Source organism: Vidua chalybeata, chromosome 16, assembly GCF_026979565.1.
Source record: "Vidua chalybeata isolate OUT-0048 chromosome 16, bVidCha1 merged haplotype, whole genome shotgun sequence".
Lineage (NCBI taxonomy): Eukaryota > Metazoa > Chordata > Aves > Passeriformes > Viduidae > Vidua > Vidua chalybeata.
In genome coordinates, this window is record NC_071545.1 from 16,595,372 (window position 1) to 16,615,394 (window position 20,023).

General features: G+C 37.4%; 1 protein-coding gene across 3 annotated transcripts in view; it reads left to right on the forward strand.

The window, feature by feature from the left end:
* Positions 1–4,429: 4,429 nt before the first annotated feature.
* KCTD5 (potassium channel tetramerization domain containing 5) overlaps positions 4,430–20,023 on the forward strand; it is a 32,186-nt gene continuing 16,592 nt past the window's right edge. For 2 of the 3 annotated variants that reach the window (XM_053957317.1, XM_053957316.1), the window contains exons 1-4: positions 4,430–4,742; positions 12,048–12,156; positions 13,166–13,257; positions 14,113–14,208. In XM_053957317.1, coding sequence (XP_053813292.1) covers positions 4,509–4,742; positions 12,048–12,156; positions 13,166–13,257; positions 14,113–14,208 — 531 coding nt within the window. In that variant the 5' untranslated portion in view covers positions 4,430–4,508. Of the gene's footprint in view, positions 4,743–12,047; positions 12,157–13,165; positions 13,258–14,112; positions 14,209–17,296; positions 17,414–20,023 lie in introns of all 3 variants that reach the window. The other variant, XM_053957315.1, reaches the window with a different exon arrangement.

Sequence of the window (20,023 nt, forward strand, 5' to 3'; positions counted from 1 at the left end):
TAATCAAGGGACAATAAACTTACCAGCATGCTTTTAAACTTATGCTAACTAAAAGAGAAACTAGTTAGTATGGGGGAGAAAAGGCTACTATTGAAATAGTAGATAGTTTTTCACCTTTTCAGCAGATGAGGGCTAGAAGCTTTCTTTCCAGGGTGTGCATGTGTTGTGCACTTTAGTGGGGCCAACCTATGTTCTTGGATAGAGAAGGAAGTGTGAAAACTTTGTACAATTGATTACTTGACTTTTTTTTTGTCTCATTGTGTAATGAGATATCAATTCTATTTTTGGTCCTTGGCCAAACATTCAGGAACTCTGGAAAAAATGTAAGGAATTGAAATACAGATAATAAAGTAATCTGGTGAGAAAATCAAAGGCAAATATTGATACAAAGGGGAAAATATATGGTACTTAAAGCATATCTATTAAATGAAAATATTTTTCATATTGATCTCCTTTATCCTCTTCAAATTGTGGCTGTTTTTGTGGTCAAACATTTCTTGTCATGTTACAAAGACACAACTTCCTGTGTGCTAAAAAAAACTTCCCCAGTGGTATTTTCTACATGCTTGTGTTCCTAAACCTTGCAGAGGAGAATGACCTAGGTCTGGACAAAGGCATTCCTTCCTTGTTTTAAAAGCAGTATAAACATCACACCTACTTATTCACTCATTGCATATACCATTACTTTGCATTTTGAGTTGTCATACTATGATGTGCTTTTCCTTCCACCAAAGAAAGGTTTCTCTACAATGTTGAAAAAACTCATAGGCTACTGTTCACTAGAAGAAGCAGTATTTTAAGAACAGTGGCTTATCAGAGTTCTCAGAAAATATGTGAATGTAGAATATTTTCTTTTACAGGGTGAAGGAGCTTTATTATTGATATCTTAAAAACTCTGTTACATAGTTGAACTTGATGGCAGTTCAGCTTTTCCAGTCTTTAAAAGAGACAGTGCAGTTGCCTTTTCTTTTGGAGCAACTGCATTCCTGTAGTCTTCTGTATTCACCACATACGGAAACCTGAGAGAAGCAAATCCCTGGCTTACTGTGTCTGGTGTTAAGGGGAAGAAGGGGTCCTGTAAATGGCTGAGGAAGACAGAAAAATGTTCCCTTTGCACCATGAGAAATTCCATCACATACAAAGTATACTCCTTGTCACTCAAATTTGAATAGCACAATGTACCTTTGATCTCTGCCTGTAGTAAGCTATACATGCTGTTCTAACCAAGATGACGTGTATTTTAAGTCTGTTGCAGTGCTGTCCATTTGTTCTCCAGCTGTCAAATTCCAGCCATGTATTGTGTCCACTGGAGACAACTTTACCACTTTTGAATTTAGTCTCTGGTATTGAGAGCTAGACAGACGTATTCCCAACTTAATACAGGAGAGTTTGGCAGTGATGGAGATTCACAGTGCCACTGCTGTTCAGTGTGACAAAACCTGGCATCACATAAAAAGTCTGGCAAAATGACCTCCATTGGCTTGTTAACTAGGTAGAGATCTAGGTTGCTTAAATGTGTTTTCTGTAATTTTTAGATTTTTAGTCATTTTACCATAGCAAATTAATTTTCACGCCTTGAAAATCTTCTCTCAGTAGGCTTTCATTCTGCCCACCAAAAGCTTTCAGCCAGCCTCGTAGATCTTGGTACCAGTAAGCTGTCAAGAAGGTATCTGGAATGCTGATGTCTGCATTCTAGAAGTCCTTTTTTCTTTTTTAATTGACAGTGCTGTTATTGGAAAACCGTAAGCATCTCTTACAGGCATCACTCCACTTAGAGCTTCAGTATTCCTAATCCAGTCTTACTTAGCTACTGCTTTTTTGGGAAGGGGCTAGAACTTTCCTGGGAGAGGTATTTCTGTTTCTTGGACTATGTGTAGAATCTGTGGGTTTGAAAGGTGGCAAGAGTATAGAGTGAGGCATCACAAAGCAATCGTGGATTCAAGTATATTTTACCAGTTTGTCCACTTAAATGTGTATTGAGAGGTGCTGCATACTATGAAGGGCTGGTACCCATTTTAAATGCTTATACCTGATGTGGGGTAGAATCAGGTCTTTGTCCTGAAGATCACTCCTGTGGTTCATGGGAGTTCATGGAATGAAATGTGCAAGGGAGGTTCTTCAGAGCTGCACATAGGCCAGGTGATTTTTCTGCTTTTAATCCAAGGTTTTCAAAGCAGAAAAAAAAAAAAATAGGTACTTGAAGACTCTTCTTAAGATTTCTCCTTACTGCAGACCTACTGAAAACCAAATCTGTTGATTCATTCCATCTCTTCAAATTTCAACAATTTTCAATCATTTATGAAGAATCTGGTCAATAATGTTGTAATTTTGCTTTGCTTGGTATTTGAACTTCAGAAAGTTATTTATTTCATCTTTTTCTGTGGTGTGGAGCTTAAAAAAGGATGAAGTACTACTGCCCAGTCACAAGAAGTTTAGGACTACTTTAATAAACTGAGAAATTACCATTTGCCGTAAAGTCCAGTTTTGTAAAGGTTTTGTATTAAGAAAGAGTTACTTCAGATGTGATGTTGAGGCATTGTTAGCAGACTGATATTGCCTATTACGATTCCATTTGCTAGGCACTTAGGTGGTGAAAAGATCAAATTATCAGTACTGTGCTCTACTTTTCTCCTTCTGATGTGATTTAATTGTGAGGTATCTGCTCTATATAAGTCTGAAAAGAATTGTGAATTGAAACAGCTTTCCTAGTTCAAGATGCTTAATTCAATGTGTTTGATACAATTGTTTTTTGTGCTGGGAACTTTGAAGAATTATGGGAATTTCCCACCTGTACATTTTCTTCTGAATGATTTAGTAAAGTCAAGACAATTACTTCATTTGGCCTGTGGGCAAAACGTTTGATTTCAACACCTTGCTGAGGAGAGAACTTGTGTATTAATAGTTGCCTAAAGATGTGGCCTCTGGATGGATTCTGATCATTCTTTCTACTAGTAAATTGCACAAATAGGTGCAGTATTTTTATCTGAAATTTTGCAGAATGCCTGTAATGCTTCATGGAAATATTTTGTGAATCAAGTGGAAATGCTCCTGCAAAGCCTCATGATGCAGATTGTTTATCAGTTGATCAAGTGAGCTTACAGACAAGTAGTTCTGTAATCCAAAATGGCATGTTTTCATTTTTTACTGATAATTTCACAGTGTTTCCTCTTTCATAGAAGAAATTACCGTTATGCAACAAACAGTTGGAGAGGTTCTTAAACACCCAATAGCCTCGTTTTAGAGTAAAAAGAATATACTGAGTTGGAAAGGACCCGTCAAGGTCATCAAGTCCAACTCTTGGCGCTGCACAGGACTCCCCAGCAATCCCACCATGTGCCAGACACCTTGAACCCAGGCAGGCTTGATAGTGTGACTGCTTCCTGGGGAGCCTGTTCCATTGTTCAGCCACCCCCTGAGTGAAAAACCTTTTCCTGACACCTAACCTAAAGCTCCTGTGAGCTTTTCCTGACACCTAACCCTAAAGCTCTCAGCTTCATGCCATTTCCTCGAGTCCTGGTCAAGAGAGAAATCTGTCTGTCAGCTGGGCCATGAATGTAGATGATTGCCATTTGACAAAGCTTCCTGTGGCCATGTACTAACTGACTTGATGTGGTGAATGTTCGAAATGGTAGCAGAACTGAAAACTACTCTGACAAAAGAGAAAAATTAGGAACCAGGAACCATAATCAGTTTTGATAGTTGTATGCTGTTTTCAGGTTGGTGGCAGTCAGTTACATGTGTAATATGCTCTACCTGGTTTGTAGCTGTAACTGTGATGTACAGAAAAAAAGGAAAAAACCCACCCCAAAGAAACAAAACCCCTGACCCCTCCTCAACAAACCACAAAACAATCTCCCCTCCTCCAAGAACTCGTGAAAACAGAAGCAAATAATGCAATGATATGATACACACTTTTGTATTTTTATTCTTCTAAGGTTATTTGCTGGCTCTTGTTGGCCTCTAGTTCAGTCTGTGTTATTTAAATTCTAATATATGAATTATTTGGATTGAATTCATGTTCGGGGCCATGGTGTTGTATGTATTGATGTACAGCCTTGAATGTGAATAATTATTGTAAACTATATTTTACACCTTTTTTCTGGCTTTATTATATAAATTTTCTATTGGTCGATGATTTAATCATATCTCATAATTTAATGACTGTTTATTCTCCTCTCGACAGATCTCTGTGCTGTAGATGTGTAGTTAGTGGCTGGATGACGGATTTCATTTATGCTTGGTAGTCTGTAATAAAGGCATGTAGGGTTCTGCGCGGCCTCCGCCTCTTCCTTCCGCCGTGGGGCGAGGGGCATGGGGTACAGACGGGCCCGCGGCCTCCGGCTCGGCGGCGGCCCCTTCGCAGACGCGACCGCTGCTCCCGGGGTCCCAAGCCGGAGTCGCTCGGCCGGCGGGCGAGAAGGGGCACGGCGCTGTTCCAGCCGACGCTTCCGGTGGGCGGTGCGCCGGGGGCCAGGCAGTCGGGGCGGCCCCTTCCGGCGGTGGCGAGGATGGCGGCGGAGAATCACTGTGAGTTCCCGGTGCCCCCGGCTGGCGGCCTCGGCGCGGGCGGGCCCTGCCGTCGGTGTAGCTCGGCGCCGCTGCCCGGCGCGGGGCCCGGCAAGTGGGTCAGGCTGAACGTGGGGGGCACCTGCTTCCTGACCACTCGACAGACGCTCTGCAGGGACCCTAAGTCCTTCCTCTTCCGCCTCTGCCAGGCCGACCCCGACCTGGACTCGGACAAGGTGAGCGCGGGCCCCGCCGCGCCCGCTCCCCGCTTCGGGCCCGCTCCCCCCGCCGCCGCGCCCGCTCCGGGCCCGCTCCCCGCCTGCCGCGCTGAGGGTGCGCTGCGGCTGGCGCCCGGTCCCGCTGTGGCGCCTGCCTAGGCGGCCGCTGGCGTGAAGGGAACGCGGGGCCCGGTGCCGCGGTGAGGGGTGGCAGGAACGACTCTGTTGCCGTGGAGGGAGTCTTCCTGAAGAGTGTTGCTTAATGAGTGATGTCGTGCGAAGCAATTGGGTCCGTGAATAACAAAACTGCTCATAAATAGAGCAGACAGCACAGTATCGTTTGTACGTTTGTGTAATATTTTTATGTTGTCTGACGGGGTTTAGTTTTAGCGTTTTAATGAAATATCTGCATGCACTGACACTGTGTTATTATTCTGCACTGTCATTATTCTCTTGTTCAATTACAAGAACCAGAGCAAAGTACTTTTGATAATAATCTCTCACTTAGACGTAGTATTCTGTCTTTTCAGCAATTCTTAGAGAAAAATGTTGCATATTCTGCATAGATTGTAAGTAGTGGGTGAATATTTTGGTATTCACTCTGACTCAATTTTAGTAGGATAAGAAAGTTATTAAGATTTTATTTGTGATATGTTATGTAGTAATGGATATAAAGTATATAGTGCTGGCTCTGAAAGAAATTTTGGAGCATCACGGACAAAAACCATTTTCCAGTACAGTTAGGGAAAAGAAAGGAACAGCTTATAACACTATAACCAACAGGTTGAAAATAAGGAGTTGCTTATTATATATAAATTTTGATTTTTTTTTTTTCAGTGAGGTTAGTAAATTTCATCATTTTTTCAGGCATAACTTCCAGAAAGGATATTTGAACACTTAAGATAGGGAACAGAATGTAATGTTCCTGAGTTAGAAGAAAAAAAAGTTGAAGTGTGGTGGTGTGAGAATTGTTTTGTAGTTGTCTTTGGTTTTGGTTGAGATTTTTATGGAGAGCTTAAATTAACCTATAAAACTAAATTTAAAAATGTAGGTGGCTTGCTGATAGGTAAACTGTCTTTGTTTGGGAGAGAGTAGGAAAGGATTCCTCTAAGGTTTCCTAATTAAAACATAAAGCACTGCCATATGCTCTGGCAAATGGGAGGGCCAACAGTCTCCTGCACTGTTGTCCAGCACTGCCAGCTGGGCAAGGGAGGGGATTGTCCCATTCTGCTCTGTTTTGGGGAGTGTTCTCACTTTGAGTCCTGTAGCCAGTTTTGGGCACCACAATAACAGAGGGATCTAAGGTTCTTAGAGAGCATCTGAAGGAGGAACACAAAGTTTCTGAAGGGAAAGCAATATGAAAAATAGCTGAGGTCACTTGGCTTCTTCAGCTGAGAAGAGGAGGCTGAGGGAAGGCTCATTGCTGTCTGCATGTTCCTCTTGGGGGGCAGTATCGATCTCTGTTCTGTGTGACCACTGACAGGATCCAAGGGAACAGCATGGAGCTGTCTCAGGCAGGTTTATGTAGGATATTCAGGAAAAGGTTCTTTCCAAAGAGTTTGGTTGAACACTGGAACAGGCTTCTCAGGGAATGGTCATGGCCCCAAGCCATGAGCTTGACAAAGCTCAGGCACATGGTGGGAGTGTTGGGGCTGTGCTGTGCAGGGCCAGGACTTAGACTTGATCCTTGTGGGTCCCTTGCAACTCAGGATATTCTGTGATTTCCTTGCTTGCTACTGTAAAGAACTGAGAGGCTTCAAGAAAGGTAGCATGTTGGCCTTTAAACTGCCTTCAGGTACTAATGTTGAGTAGGACAGGGCAGCCTGTCTCCAGCTGTCAGGTATGTTTCCACTTGTAATGGGAGAAAGACTAACCTTTAGCACACCCTGTGGCCAAACTAGCGTTGAATGCATTAGGATAGTGACATTGACTCTCTGAATTTAGTAGGTTTCACAATGTCACTCACAGCTTTAAAACTGTTTAAGAAGCATTTCAGATTTCAGCAAATAAATGAGCAGTAGTGGTCATATTTACTGTTCAGAATAGGATTTGTTTTCCATGGTATTTAAATGTTGGTTTAGAGATGAATACATAAAATAGACAAGCAGAGCCTTGCTCACCTTGTCATCATTGTTTATTTTAATGCTTTTACTGCGTTACTGTTAACAATTTACATATATTTCCTTGTTTTAGCATCTTCCTATTTTAGCTATATACCAGTTTTTTGTTTGCAAACTGTTATAGCATTCTTTTAACTTTCCCCTAAGAAGGAGATTGTCAGACTTTTGTAATAATGTTTTGGCTGTAGTATTCATGCTTGATTTTTAATGGCTTACTAAAGTTGCCATAGAATCTGTCAAAGAAGGAAGCACGCAAGCACTGAGTGGTTTAGAAAAATCAAAGTCTTCCTGGTAGTGCAACCTTGACTGTCAGCATTAAGAAATATCTAAATTGTAGTCATTATTCTAAGAAGTAACAGATATATGTCATTTGTCCATGAGATTTATGACTTCTCAGGTGGGTTGTGTTACTGATGTAGTTTTGATAAGTACTGCTAGTCTGCAGACACTCAAAGTTTTTAGGCCACACAGTTCGTGAAAAATTCACTAGTTCAATATTTAAAAAGCACAGATGATAGGGATGACAATTATTTATAAATTCAAATTTAGTACCAAATACTACTGTATTTCTGTGCATATTGCTGCCTTTATCAGAACTCAGAATAAGTAAATTATGTAAAATTTAAAAATTATGTAAAATTAAAATATTCATGTTAGAGCATACAGCTTTGAGCCAAGAGCTTGATGGTATGACTTGATCCCAATGAAGATAATTAATTGGAAATAAATTTATGACATTTCAGCCAGTGTTTTAATGCAATTCTTGGGGAGATTGTTAAATGGGATTAGGGAGATGTATGTATTTGGTGCACCTTTTGAGTCCTACTGGAATCCTGTACTGGATTCTAGCATCCGCAATTCAAGGTTCACAGCAGGGCAGTGACTAGTCACAAGGTGAAATATGATTTGGTAAAAAAGTTTTAAAGAACAAAACTTTTTTATGGGAAGAAGTTTAAGGAGTGATTTCTCAGTCCAGAGGTACATACATGGAGACAAGAAATCTAATAGTGAAGCCTGTTCAGTCTAGCAAAGGTGTTGTGAAATCCAGCTAGCAAAGTGTCAAACTATAGATGTCCTTGCTAGAAAGTACATAATATTAGCAGTGACAGTAATTACTTATTGGAATGGTTAGGTTTCACTGCTACTTTCTAAAGGTTACATTTCACCATAAATAAATTGAGGTCTTTGTGTGTTTTAAACTAAGATCAGGGTAAGCATTCATTATGATTCCTTTGAGCCTCAGTCTCTATAAAGGTCGAAGTGAAAACATTTGCAGCTGGAATCCATAGTTTAGTTGCTTTGGTCAGTATTTTTCAAAGGAATGTAATTGTGAGCTACACTGACTTTTCATTGGTATGCTGAACCAGGTGATTGAAAATTTAAGGCCAAGTTACTAGGTTTCCTCTAAAATTCCATGGTGTTTGTAACTTGAGCTAAACATTAGTATGGGAGAGTGGTAATAAATAAATGCAGTCTTCACTGTATGTAGACAATGCTGTCTTCTAAATGGTGTCCTTGTAAATATGCATGAAAAAACCCTAGAATTTACAGACAATGAAGAAAAAAACTCTTCAGAGAAGAATGTAATGCAAAAGTAGAAATGGGTAAAGATACAAACAGTCCTGTGATTAACTAGCAGTTTAGGGTTGGATGCACAAAGACAACGTGCATTTGTTTTGAATTTTCTTATGAAGAATGTCAACATTTGCAGGAAACACCTCTAAGTGAGGGGTGGTATTACTATACTGAATAGAGAGGAAACTTGAATTTCTGCTGCTGTTCTGGTAAACAGTAACACCTGTTTCTATAAAATACATCTAAAGGAGAGAGAACTTTGAAACCTTATTAGAATATAGGTTTCTATGACGTTTGTGGTATTCACCTGAAGTTTAGGAAATGGCTTCAAAATACCTACCACTGATTGTGTCAGTGAAGATGCAGACTTTCTCAAAGTTTGTAGAAAAAACAATTTACTCTTTAGCAGAGGAAATTGCATAGCTGGGACATCAAAGTCTATTAATACTTAAGCTAGCAAGCCTAAAGCTAGTTATGTACATGCAAACTAGCTACCTCTTTAAATTGTCCAGTTCGCATTGGATCACATTTACAATTTATTTTTTTATCTTACAGTAAAACAGTTTATATTAAAAAGTGTCAAAAAGCTAATTACATGTGACAATACAGTGTGTTTTCATGCACGTATGGATGAAAACAGTCCTGATAATATTCTGAAAGACTTACGACCTATATTTTTAGAGTTCTAGGTAGAGCTTCTCTGTCAGCTTGTATTGGATTTATGTTTACGTAAATATCCTTACAGATCTAGTGTAATCGGCCTTTCTTAGTGGTTTCAACATGAAGTGCTTAGCATACACTGAAGGATATTCAGGCAGCTCACTCAAAAGGAGGAGTGATAAGGCATTTTGTATAGGAAGATGCTGAGGAAGTAAATTTTTTGTGTGACTCACCTGTGCGTTGTTTGCATATGGTTACAATAAGGCTCTTGACTCCTTGGTGCTAGTGTGTAGCATATCTGAGCTGTCAGGTCAATGTTCAAGACATACATCCTCCTCTTAATGTAAATTAATGCATATTTTCTATGTCTGTAATCTGGGTAAGCAACTTTTGCATGGAATTTAGATGCTTAAGTGAATCCTGTTGACAGAATTTGGGTTGCACACTGTTAGAATTTAGCCAGAGTTCTTTTAACTGTTGATGTTTTCTAATGTTTTTAAAAAAAATAGATTACAGCAAAAATTATAGGACTTTTGTGTGCCTTCTTTTTTATTATTTTTCAAGGCACCTTGTCTGAAAGGCTTCATAGAGTAAACCATGACACTACTGAGATGTGTATGTTTTTCATGTATGACCTCTCAAGGTGGAATTTGAAAGAAAAGGCCTGACATAGCTTCTTCCCTTTGTGGTTTTGTTGGAAGCTTGTTTAGTATATAGAAATCAACTCAGAAAAATACAATTTCAGATAATGCAGACCTTTCAAAAAACAAATGTTCAGGCCTTTTGTGCAAGGAGTGAAGTCATTGTTACTTAAGATTTCATTTAGAGCTTTTAATCGCTTTCCTTCTGTCACCCACCTCTCTATCTCTGAAGTGGTGTAGAGCTGATGACCAGTATTGCTTCAGAAGATTATGTGAGAAAGCACTGCAGTGTGAAAAATTACAATCATCTTAATGAAGAAGATTATTTCTAGAGATTGATTTTTCCTACCAATCTCCCGGAAGACTCCCAGTTTTGTAAGCCCTTAAGTGTTTCTTAATGCAGTTCAGATGATGACAGGGTTTTTTTCTTTAAAACAGCTTTTCTTTTTATCTGTTTTGGAATTTCCTTTCCAACCTCACTGGTTTCTTTTCCTTTACTAAATAACACTTTTCAGCTTATAATTCATACAGTTGTCAGCTATTCTAATTTCTTGGGTTATATCTGTAGATTGCACATTCTTGAAGTGTTTTGGTTATGTAAATATATTCGTAGATTAAATATTAAAACTATACTACTTTATCTATCTACTGGTTTTGATGCATAGTTTTGTGAGACCATGAGCTTAGTGCAGAAGAAATTGTGATTAGACTCCATCAAGCACTGTCTGGTCTGAGTGTAGGTTAACTGCCAGCACGTTTTAATATGTTAGCATTTTCTTGAACAGGTAATTTTATACAAAATTATGCACTCCTTCACTTCTTTTGAAATGACACTCTGTCTAGGTGTGTAAAGCATTTAATTGTAATTATAGAAAGGGTTTATGGCTTTTGTAGTTCAGGCTGTGGTTTTTCTGCATTCTACCGATCCTAGTTGGACAAGTGCAGTTATTCAGAAACTAAATCTGTGTACCTGAAAATACATCCTCTAAGTTTTTTTCCAATGAAACATTTTACGAACTCTACATACTGTTAAGTAGAGAGATTTTTTAGATATCACAGTTAGGTAATCAAACCTTTCCATATAAGCATTAATGTTCAAATGCAGAGGATTGAGTCGGTAGAGTTTCTTTCATATGGAAGACCAATTATTGCTACTACCTATGGTTTTGAGAGGAGTATGATCCACATTATTGGTAATGATGATTTTTTTAGTATCTCCTGTAAACTACTAGAATATTAAAAATAAGAATAAGTAAAAAAGTATTTGGGGTGCTGCCGCATCTCTCTAGTATATATCTGTAGGATATCCATTGCACCAAAACCTTATGTACTAATGGATTAATACAGTCAGTACTCCACTTGATAGTAGAAAGGAGCAGTGGATCAGTTAGAAATCTTTCTATGAATCTTCCTTAGTTCTCCAGCCAGCACAAAGTATGTCAGTACTGTCTTGATTGCAGGGGTTCACACATAGATTCTAAATAACATAGGAATTACCAATTTTGCTTCTTTATCTCTTTGTCAAGAATATCAGCTCTGCAGGTGAATTTCTTGAATTGTTTCATAATTCACAAAACGCTGTAGTCTGTTTGGTAAATTGAGCATTAGTTTTCATCTATTCATCTATTACTTCACTTGTCCACATGAGATAGGTAGGAATTGCATCTTCAGTGTACTTTTTTTTTTTTAGAAGATGCATGTACAACTCTTGCTTGGTACATAGCAGTTCTCAGTACCCTGTGAGTATTTGTACATCTGACCAAAGACAAAAGCAAATGTTTTTAGAGCAAAGTGTTGAGGTTAAAAAAAATTAGGTTTGCCTTTAATTAAAAAAAAAAAAAAAAAAAAAAAGAAAGAAGTGAAAGGAAAAACTGATACTTGAATCTCACTAGAATGTAGCCATTGTTCTGACTCTGCAGGCTCCCAAACAAAATTTCCTGGTTTTAAGTGCTATTTTTAACCTTAACTTTTGGTGTTCTCAGTTACCACTTAGATCTTTCATGCTAATGATGTTGTTAATCACTGATAAGGAGTTAGGGGGATTGATCAGATAAGAGAAGTTGTGTATTGGATTATTTGATTGATCAATCTGATACCATGACGGTTATATTGTTTAATTCCTTTTATTGTCTTTAATAAATCCAGCTTTCAGGGATGTGGCTATATCTGAATACCTGCTCACTGCAAGATGAATATTAGCTTGCAGTTCCCACTTGGATGTTGAAATCATTGTGAGGTTTTTTGTTTGGTTGGTTTGGGCTTTGGTGTTCTTTTGCTTTGTTTTGGGTTGTTTGTTTGGTTTGTGTTTGTTTGTTTTTCTAATCTAGGATGAAACAGGTGCCTATTTAATAGACAGAGACCCAACCTACTTTGGGCCAGTACTGAACTATCTCAGACACGGAAAGCTGGTTATTAACAAGGACCTAGCTGAGGAAGGTAAGACATCTCTGAATATCTCGTTTGCTTGCCACTTGCTTATTATTTACACTTCTTTTGAATCACCAAAACTAATTTAGAACAAGATGGCAAACCTTAACCAGTATAGCATTTCTATCTGTTTCAAGCAAAAGTGATAGGTATCATGCAGTTATAGTATATGGGGTTATTTGAGCATTTTGAGTAGAATTCCTGATTTCACAACCCCCATTCTCCATTTGAACATAAGTATTCAAACACGAGGGGAGATGCCTTTTATTATGTAATCTTATATCTTTCCTGTGTGACTGTGAAATATTTGGGTTTAGTTCTCTTTAAGCAAAAGATTGCTGCCTAGGAAGCAAGCTTTAGAAGATGTAAAGCAAACTAAAAGTGAAGTTCTGGCATGTTCAGATGTATGGAATATGCTTTTAAAGACTGAATTCTGCCCCCAGCTTCTTCCTCCTTGTTCCAGTTTGTATCAATTTTATCCTAATGGAGGATGACTGTTTTAAAACATATAAATATGTTTTATGTTATATGTTTATATTTATATGTTTAAAACATATAAATAAAGTATAAGTAATAAAAGTAATAAAACTGTATTGATAGCATATTGAAGAAATCTATCAAAGAGAAATACAATTTAACAAGGGGGAAATAGTATGAAATATAATTTCCATGTGCATTGTTAAGCATACTGTGTGTGGAGAACGGGTAGGTATGGTAGTCCTATCAGTCTGCTATGGAATGGTATCTGTGCACATTTTTTTGTTTCTTGTCTCATTTTTTATGTGAAATGGCATCAGTTTTCTTTGAGATATGTTTAGGGCAATGTTTTATAATGAGCCAAACATTGAATTACATGTACCTGAAAGAAGCCAGAATTGTTAGGTTGGTGAACTGCCTTGTCATAGGGAAAAATAAATAATTTCCTGTAGATGTTGAGAAGATAATCTTATGAACTGGTTGGTGATTTTGGCCTGGAGTCTTTAGTTACACTGTCTTCCAAAAAATGTTTTCATACTAGGTGTACTGGAGGAGGCTGAATTCTACAATATCACATCTCTAATAAAACTGGTAAAGGACAAAATAAGAGAAAGAGACAGCAGAATCTCTCAGGTGAGGCTGTTTTCTCATGTGCTTTTGATTATTTGTTCTATGACAAGCAGTGAGTGGGTTCCATTTGTTTTTTTTATGTAACTCCTGATTTCCCCAGTAAGATACTGAATGGCTACCTCCATCACTGGATGATCTGGAACCACTAGTATACAAAGATTAATATTTTTAATTGCTGGTTCCTGCCAGTCTGCTTACAAAGTTCACAGATCTCTTTTACAAACTGAAAACATTCTGAGTAATTGTTCCCAAATGTTCAGTAATAGTAGAATTTGTTCTAATATCATTTCTGGAAATTGTTACGTTAGAGAACAGCTTTTGTAGAACATAGCTTTCTCATTGACTTTTAAATGTTCTGAATATGATGAGGTTGCCTAACTATGGTATAACTGCTGTTTATACAGTATGTTTATATAGCATACGTACAGATGCTGTTTAGCTCCTGTCATATGTTTTTGTAGCAAAGTTGCTTTCTTTATTTGTAATGCTCTGTGATTGAGGAGGTTGCCTCTTCTCATAGCCTCTCATGTTCTCCATGAAAGTGAATATGGTAAAGTTTGTTTGTTAACTCTGCTACTCAGGTAACTGGTAACTTCCCTGGTAACTGAGTCTTCATGGAGATATTACAAACTTACATTGTTACTGACAAATTTCTTTTGAAGTTAGGTTGTTGGATTGCGGGATTGCTCTGATAGCATTTACTATAGGTCTCAGCTAAAATGGTCCTAGTTATTGGTTGCTCTGAATGGGTTCAAAGTGGTGTTGCTTACCATTTCTAGAGAGTAAGGGCAACTTCAGACAAGTCACAAACATAGTGAATTCCATGCCCTATTGAGCATCTTATATTTCTTCTTGAAGGTGCCAGTCAAACATGTATACAGAGTGCTGCAGTGTCAGGAAGAGGAGCTCACTCAAATGGTTTCCACAATGTCCGATGGCTGGAAATTTGAACAGGTAAAAAATCCGTATGGGATATGGTTAACACAGTCTTCTAAGAAATTAGTATGAAGTACATTTTGTGAAAGAGGAATATAAATGAAATTCCATGCATCTTTTTTTATTCAGTCATTTTCAGAATTTGGATAAACATACACAGCAAAGTTAAAATGTGATACGTGTGTTTGCATTTGTCAAAAAACAGAAAAAAAAATTCAGCTTTCCAGGAGGTAAATTTTGCTGACTTTCTATACAAACATCTGCAACATGTCTGAAATGTAATTCTTCAGTATCTACACATGAGCAGTTGAAGGGTGAATCAACCAGAATTAACTAATACAAGTTTATATTAATGATAGCTTGGATAGGAAGAGCTCTGGGTAAAAGAGATGCGCTTGGGATATAAATGTTTGCCAGGCCCAAAGAGTGGTTCTTCAGAGAAGAAAAACTGATACACAAAGGAGGGTGGATTTTAACTGTGTAGATGTGAAGCTTGATAGCTGTGAGCTATGTGAATGTTCTTGTTCTTTGCAGTGCGTAAAAATAGCTTTGTGTGTACATTCCAGAACACACTGTAAAATCCCAAGATCTATCTGTTATCTTTGATAATTTCTGTAAGTAAGAAATGAACTGCACAGCTGCTTTATCCTTCACATTCCTAATCCAGTAGAGTATTTAAACTGCATTGGAGCAATGAATCTGTTAACTCTGAAACACAAGTGTTCATTGGCTAGCACCTTTTTCAGTGTCTGATGCTTACAATAGGAGAAATTGAAATAAGCACAAGCCCGCTATCCTGTGCAGTCTCACTCTAATAACACAACAAAGCAACATTTAAAAAATGTTTATGAGACAAAGGGAAAAGAGAACATTTTGTTTATATTTGATAAAATATATAAGGTGCTAGTAATGTGGAGACAGCTGTGAGCAAATAGACTAAACAGGCGCAGAGCAAGCTTTCCATGCTTCAGTACTCCACTTCAAGTATTACCAGGTATGTTTGCCATGCCACAAGCTAAATGTTGTTTAAGTCTCCGAAAAAACCTCTCCCTTAATACACAACTGTTTTTTGGCCAGTGCATGGAAAAAGGTTTTTCAACATTCTTCTTTGTCAGGAGAATCTAGCTTTCATTACAAATAGAGCTCCTTTACTTCTTAGCAGATTAAATGACACCATATCTTTTGCCTTTCCTAAACCCTTTGGGGATATTGTATTTGGGAGTAATACTGCTTTGACAGTGCAACTGCTGAAAGACCTATTATAATCTCTTTTAGAACTGGAAGAATCCAGTGGTTCTCTTGGACATTACAACTTGTTTCATCCAGCTGTCTCCCTACTTCCTCCCTCTCCCATGTTGAATATATTTAGACACATAGTTTGAAGTAGCTAAACACAACAGCTGTATGATCTCATAATACATAGCATCTCATTACCTTACAGTAGCCCATTCCCTCCTTTGTACTCACTTGAAGCAGGATTAGAATATTGTACATAAACAGTTTTATTGTTAATACCTTCAAACCCTGTAGCATTTCTGTAATTTTTTCTAAGCCCATGCTGCTCAGCAGCATGCTTTCTTTCAGAAGCAGTCTTTGGTGCGGTACTCACCATGCTCTGTATGTGAAAAAAGATGGACTCATCAGCCTTTTCAGGGTGATATTTTTACAGATTAAGAGTCCTTGTGCTCTGAACCATATATAACGTGCTCAAGTGGTTGGTTTTGAAAAAAATTATTTTTTACACTTAGCATTTCAAAATTTTATCATTAAATATGATTGTATATGGTTATTAAATAGGAGTGGAAGGAGCTGAACTGTTGGTAAACGAATGCAGTTGTATTGATGCCCTTTACCAAAGAACACATTTGAAACCTCTGCTAGAACAGTACAGTAATGTATTAGTCCCAGTCCAAAATCTATTACTAAAAATTATGCTGCCCAACTTTCGTGGGTTATTTTGTTGAGGATTTTTTTAGTTTCAATTGTTGCCTCTTTAGGCAATCAGAAAAAAACAGTATTTTGACAATACAACAGAATAAAAAACTGTGGGCTATACAAACTGGTTAAATAGAAATGCTTTAGACAGCAGCAGTGTTGATCATGTAAATTTTAATGATTAATGTAACCTGAGTCTGGCACCATAATACTTAGCAATCGTAAGTATGTTCAGTGTATGAGGAGGATGGTGTTTAACTGCTGTCTTTAAAATTATTCACACACAATAGCAGGATATATATAAAGTTACTATTCATGGGCCTTCTCATATGTTGTAATCTACAGTTTACTCAGAATAGGCAATTGTTGTCTAACTCTTCACATATAAATTAATGTTCTAATCTCTCTAAAGTGCGCTGACAAACTATGCTTTAATTTAAATGGGCTAGGAATTGCCATGTGTTATTAAGGGAAAATATATTTTGTAATAAGAGATTGAGAAATTTAGCTGAGGTTGGATTCTAAGTTATTAGACATTTGGCCAATGTTCTTGGTTGAGATTTTTGTGGGAACAAGACAATTTTTTATATTCCAGTTATTTTCTTGGATCTTTTGTAAATTACTCCTTCTAAAACTAATCTAGACCGCTCAATGTTTTTTCCTCTTGTTGACTTCTTGTGTTTCCTTAGCTGTATTTTATCAGTAGTTGGAACAAGATGAAGCTCTTTAATACCCGGGCTTTATATATTGCTGTCCCAGATTGAGAGTCTTTCCAAACCAAGATAATTGCTTTACATAACACCTTCCAGTCTTAAATCCATGCTACCTTCTCCACGTGTCAATGTATGACAGGAAAATAATGGTTACTCTTATGACGCACCAAACTTTCTTTGTTTTACAGAGTAGTTGACTACAACACAGTTATATGGGGAGTTTTCTGTCTTCTTATCAGTAATTCTTAACTTCCATTTAAATTAAAAAGGGCTTTGCAACTGCCTCAGTAAATTTTACATTGAAATGAAAGTTGTAGCTTGATAGCAACCTGTTCTAGTGGCAAGTAAGTGTTACCTGAACGTTTGAGCTCATTGTTACTTGTACAATTTGGATAACGGTTTGTACTTCAGCTTTACAAAGGTTTCTTTTTGTGTTTTGCTTTGATTGGTTATTTCAGCTTGTCAGTATAGGTTCCCAGTACAGCTGTGGCCGGGCTCAGCAGTCAGAGTTTCTGCTGATAGTGTCACGGGAAGTGAAAGGGGAAGAGAGATGCTTCCAGAAATGCTGCAGTGAGGTGTGTCACACCATTCTTTTTGCCCTCACACTGATATGCTTGGCCTCCTTGCGTTTCTGCTGCTTTCAGATCATTCCACTTTTTTTCTGGATGTACAGCACATAGTAGTTTGTGTGTATTTGTGACTGGCTTTTATTTATATTCGCGATATTTCATTACACATTATGAATGTCCACATTGTAAAAATAATATAAAAACAACCAAACAAAAATCCCTTGGTTATTTAGTTCAAGGTTTTTCTTAGGAAAAGGTCTTACCTTCACAGTAACTTCTTTTCCTTACATTTTCTTCCAAAATTAATAGCCTTTGATCTATACTTGTTAACTAAGAAGTACAATTCAAACGTAAGGAGCCCTAAAAATACACCTTTGAGTTCAATGGGCCCAGAAGGGGACATTTCTGGTAAACTAGGAAAATTATTATTTCATCCACCACAGTTAAGTTCTGAGTTTGAACACTTTATTTCTGGTAACTCAGAACTTAACTCTTTTTTAGGTGGATGAGATATGTTCAGATTTGAATAACGAGTAACAGGATTTTTTTAGAAGTAAAATATGGAGGAGTGAGTGGAGAACAAAAGAGACAGTTTTAAATCTTGTGTCAAGTTGAAAAAACATGCTGGGTGTTTCCTTGGCTTTATTGTTTTGTTGATTTGGATTTTTTTTCCATCTTGGGAAATTTTCTTGGAATCCAAATGGAGAATCCTAGCTTCATTCATTCTCTATTTTTTTCATTCTTCCTTTTCCCCTTGTTCTGCTTTTTTGATTGCTGTGTTACTTCCAAATATTTGTGAGTTTGGGAAGGTTTTTTTTTTTCTCTCAGTAACATTGGAGGCAGTTTCTTTAAGTATCTGTGCTACATTTCAAAGTGTTGTATATGAATTGATTTAGGAACCTGGTGCTCTGTAATTTTTTTCATCAACAAAATGCCTGGAGTACTTGTTCTTTTTCTTGCAACATATATGGTTATTTAGTCTGAAAGATGTGTATAACATTATGAAGATAACATGATAGTGAAATGGCTTAATAAAAACAAACCTTTGCTTGTGACTTTATATGGACACATAATCATGCAATTCTAGATTTGAAACTTGGAGTGTTACCCAGCCTTATAGCAGAATCTGCTTTCAATGTACCAAGCATTGTCTGTTTCTTGCAGTTGTATAAGTAACATTTGGAATGTGAAATGTGGGGGTTTCATACTTCCGGCAACAGAGAGAGAATTGTGGCTTGTTAGTGACGTGTAGGGTACAGGCAGAATGATGTTAAACTCATGCATTCATGCCCTGGATAGCTCAAAGTAAAAGACAGCATTGTAAAATGGAAGGTGGGGAGGGCAGTGAAGAAATTAATGCAGGTATAAAATAAAATAAAAATTATAATAAAAAAAAGTAAGCTTTGAAGTCTGACTATTGCTTTAAGGGACCTAAAATAAATATTCTTTCAGGCCTGGTGTCAGTCATCAGAGCTGAGTTTTAAGAGCTGATATGTGTGTATCTTCATAACCTTTTGCAAATCCTTTGGGAAGGCAGAACAAATGCATTATCTGTTTAGAAAGCATACAGTCCATTGTTAGATTCATACAACTTGATTCTGTAAAAAAATTGAGTGGAAGATTTTCTTTAATTCTATTAGCTGATAGTATGATTAAAAATTTTGAAAGGACTGTTTTTTCAAGCTTTCTAGTGTACAAGGAATTCAGCACATCTGAAATAGAAGCAGTAATATTCAAAGTACAAGAATATTTAAATTAGAATTTGAGAATAATTGTTACAGAATTTACTTGGTTTTGAAAATCAGACCATCACAAAATAGAGAAGGAAATTACTAGTGGTTAATATGAGTAACTCCAGTGGTAAGCAGAGGAAGAAGAGGAGGAAGAAGAAGAAGAAGGAAGAAGAAGAAGACTGGGCTGCTGTTTGTGCAGGCTGGAGTGGTCTGAGATAGTAATACTATTGCTGATTTGTCTGGTAAATATACTATATAGATTTTGAATCAATATTATTAAACCAATGCAGCAAATCTGTATAGGCATGTTACTGAAATGTGTCTCGTTTAGAGATCTGTCTCAGTTCAGTTAGGCATGAGATTTGTTCACTTCAAAAATAAGGTTCCTTATTATGAGACAGGAAATTCCTTCTTGTGATTTCTTTTCAGGAAAATCGTGATCTCTATTGGCACCTCAAGCAATAATTATATTTCCTTTGATTTAATAAAAATAAAAGTAATGCAGCTTTCCATTCCTGCCTTCTTTTAACTGTAGCTGACAGCCTGCTAGTACCATCAACCCTTATTCCATGCAAGCAGTAATGGATACTTATCTAATGAATTTTCTGTGATAAGTAGCATTGGTATTTTCCTGTGCTCAGTTCTGACACTGTTGGGGCTCACAGGGATGCTTAAACAGAATCACACTGCTTTATTAAGGAGTGTAATGAGACAAGCCATGGAAGGAATAAACCAATGCAGAACAATAGATATATGCGTGTATACGTACGTATGTATATATATAAAAGCATACAAATCTATGGAATTTACAGTTTCAACATGTTATTTTATCCTTCCTGGTAATTTAAGCTACATGAAGCAACTGTGGCTTCAAAACAAAAAC